The following is a 3,401-nucleotide window of genomic DNA, read 5'->3' as shown; positions in this document are numbered from 1 at the left end:
GGTTTGGACAGTACATAAACAGGGTGGGGCTGTGACGGCTGAGGATACCTGGATGAGCAGAGGAGTAGACAGACCAACGAGACCAGGAGAGTAGGAGGATCAGGACGGACAGGTGAAAAAGAGTAACAAATGCACCGACATCAACTGCGCAGGGACTGTCAGCGGCTATCCTGATTACGTTTTGCTTAACACATGTGTACTACGTTCTGAAAGATAATCAACAGCACAGGGACTGTCAGCGTTGAAAATCCAATCGCAAAAACGAGTAAAACACATGTACATACAATGCATAACCATGCAGAGTTAGTTCCTCATTTCGTTAATGCTCCGGCGATGACAGAGAGTCTGCCAGAGATTTAAATAAGGTAGGAGTAATCACAGGAATGTGCCTCTGCTGTGCGCTACAACCAACGAGTCAATGATGACTGAATGCAACACAGCTGAGGTGCCGATCCCGCAGGACGAGAGTGAGAAAGGAAGACGAGAGGCAGGCTGCGCCGAGCGGACCTGACAATAATTGTCAGATTACTCCATAAACAAAGTAGTTTTGACCAGCAGCACTGTCTTCATTTATGTAACCCAGGGATGTCCTGTCTTGTTTCTTTCAGACTGGTTCAGGATGGTAAAGACGCTGTGAGAGAAGGCGATTTGCACAAAGCGCTTCAGTTCTTCAAGTCAGCTCACAACATTCAGCAGAGTCAAAAACTTGAGAGCAGGATAAAGAAAATTGAAGACTTTATTGCTCAGGATGACTTGAAGGATGAAGATGAAGAGTATGTCAATGTGAAAAACTGTGGGCTTATGCTTTTTAAGGACTTGCATGACAAACTTTATGACTACCAAAGACATGGAGTGGCCTTCTTATACAGTCTCTACAGAGATGGTCGTAAGGGGGGGATTCTGGCTGACGACATGGGCCTCGGTAAAACCATACAGGTCATATCTTTCCTCTCCGGTATGTACGATAATGAACTGGTTAAGCACATTCTGCTCATCATGCCAACTTCTCTCCTAACAAACTGGACCAAGGAATTTGCCAAATGGACTCCTGGCATTAGAGTCAAAGGGTTTCATGGTGCTAGCAAAGCAGAGAGGACCAGAAATTTGGAGAAAGTTCAGAGGAGAGGTGGGGTTATCATCACCACCTACAATATGCTTCTAAACAACTGGCAACAGCTCTCGTCATACCACAACAGAGAGTTTGTATGGGATTATATGGTCCTGGATGAGGCACACAAGATCAAATCTTCAGCCACCAAAACGGCAAAGAGTGCCTATGCCATACCATCAAAAAACAGAGTTCTTCTCACAGGAACTCCAGTGCAGAACAACCTGAGAGAAATGTGGGCTCTCTTCGACTTCGCTTGTCAGGGCACTCTCCTCGGGACTGCTAAAACATTCAAAGCAGAGTATGAGAACCCCATCACCCGTGCCAGGGAGAAGGACGCCACTCCAGGGGAAAAGGCTCTGGGCTCACGCATGTCTGAAACCCTGATGGCCATAATAAAACCATACTTCCTCCGCAGGACAAAGACTGAAATCCAGAAAGAGAAAACGAATGGTGCACATCCAACCAAGGAGGAAAATTCTGACAACAAGGAGAACCAAGTCCCACACCATCAGAAAGACTCTGGAGCAGTCACGCCAAAACTGACAAGAAAGAACGACCTGATTGTCTGGACTTATCTGAGCTCAGTTCAGGAGGAAATATACAGGCAGTTCATTTCACTGGACCACATCAAGGAGCTGCTCATGACCAGCAGATCCCCCTTAGCTGAGCTAAACATACTGAAAAAGGTGTGCGACCATCCCAGACTGCTCTCTGCTGGAGCCATAGCTAAGTTGGGATTGGAGGAAAGTGCAGCTAAACGGCAACAGAATGAAGACATGGAAACTGATACTCACAGCATCGCTAACGTTCCCGATAACATCTTAATATCTGAGTCTGGGAAACTTGTTTTCCTGTTTGCACTTCTTGAAAGGCTCAGACTAGAAGGCCACCGCACACTCGTCTTTGCTCATTACAGGAAGATGCTTGACATCATTGAACGCATCCTGGGCAACAGGGGTTTCAAAGTGCTGAGGCTGGACGGCACAGTAACACAGATTGCGGAGAGAGAGAGGCGCATCTCTTTATTCCAGAATGATAAGCGTTACTCCGTCTTCCTCCTGACCACCCAGGTTGGCGGAGTTGGCATTACCCTGACGGCAGCAAACCGAGTAGTTATCTACGATCCCAGCTGGAGTCCCGCAACAGACGCTCAGGCTGTTGACAGGGCGTACCGCATTGGCCAGACTGACAATGTCATCATCTACAGACTGATTACCTGTGGCACGGTAGAGGAGAAGATCTACAGGCGGCAGGTTTTCAAAGACTCCCTTATCAGACAGAATACTGGGGACAAGAAGAACCCATTTCGGTACTTCAGCAAGCAGGAGCTGAAAGAGCTGTTCACCCTGGAGGACAGCCGGTCCTCGTCCACACAGCTGCAGCTCCAGGCCCTACACTCCAGGCACCGACGGACAGACCGCCAGCTGGACGAGCACATTGCCCACCTGCACGCTATGGAGATGTTTGGGATCTCTGACCATGACCTCATGTTTTCACTTGACATCAATCACGATGAGACTGTGGAAGACCAGGAGGAGCACCGTTACATCGAAGGGCGGGTCCAGAAGGCTCAGGAGTTGATGAAGGCAGAGTCAGATCTGCAGATGCAGCTGGCAGCGAGCATGGCTTCCAGCACAGAACCAGCCTGGCTCAGACCACCAGGGGACAACAGCAACAGAGAGGGGTCTGAAGAGAAAAAGCCAAGAAACCCAAGACAAAGTCCTTCACATCCACAACTTGACAGCAACTTCAGCACCTCAGCGGTTGCAGTGGAAATGGGCCACTCGGATTCTGGCAAGGAGGACGGCCAGCAGAATCTGAGAAATGAAGTCACTGATCTAACTGAAGATGAGAGCATGACAGAGGAACAGCCTGTTGTAGAAGTAGGCCAAGACAAGCTTGAACACCAGGACCTGGATTCTCCAAAACACCAATCTGCCAAGCAGGAGAAGAGCTACTTGGATACAGCAGATAACTCTCCTCAGGAAGTGATTGAGGAGTCCTTGAAGTTGGAGGCCACTGATGCTGCAGCAGGTGATATGGCAGACCAATCAATGTACCAATCAACAATGTCTGAGGTTGCAGTTGCATCAGCAGGTGAGGGCAGCCCGGCGAACATTACAGCACCTGATGAACATGAACAACAGATAAGTGGAAATTCACACTCTAAATGCTATGACTCTAAGATGGACTTGACTCAGTCTCGTATCACCCCCCTGCAGAACAAAAGACTGTCTGTCTTGCGAGCATCCAATTCAAGCTTCAAATCAGACACATCATCCAGAGTCAG

At 48.5% G+C, this 3,401-nt stretch overlaps 1 protein-coding gene across 1 annotated transcript in view; it reads left to right on the top strand.

Annotated features, from left to right (window-relative positions):
• LOC109957437 (DNA excision repair protein ERCC-6-like) overlaps window positions 1–3,401 on the top strand; it is an 18,124-nt gene that overhangs the window by 5,516 nt on the left and 9,207 nt on the right. The window contains exon 3 of the mRNA XM_020595328.1: window positions 609–3,108. Within this exon, the coding sequence (XP_020450984.1) occupies window positions 609–3,108 (2,500 nt within the window). The remainder of the gene's footprint in view (window positions 1–608; window positions 3,109–3,401) is intronic.

The sequence above is a fragment of the Monopterus albus genome, unplaced genomic scaffold (assembly GCF_001952655.1).
Source record: "Monopterus albus unplaced genomic scaffold, M_albus_1.0 scaffold26.1, whole genome shotgun sequence".
Classification (NCBI taxonomy): Eukaryota; Metazoa; Chordata; class Actinopteri; order Synbranchiformes; family Synbranchidae; genus Monopterus; species Monopterus albus.
The sequence above is the reverse complement of the archived record's forward strand: the minus strand, read 5'-3'. Positions and strand labels throughout refer to the sequence as shown.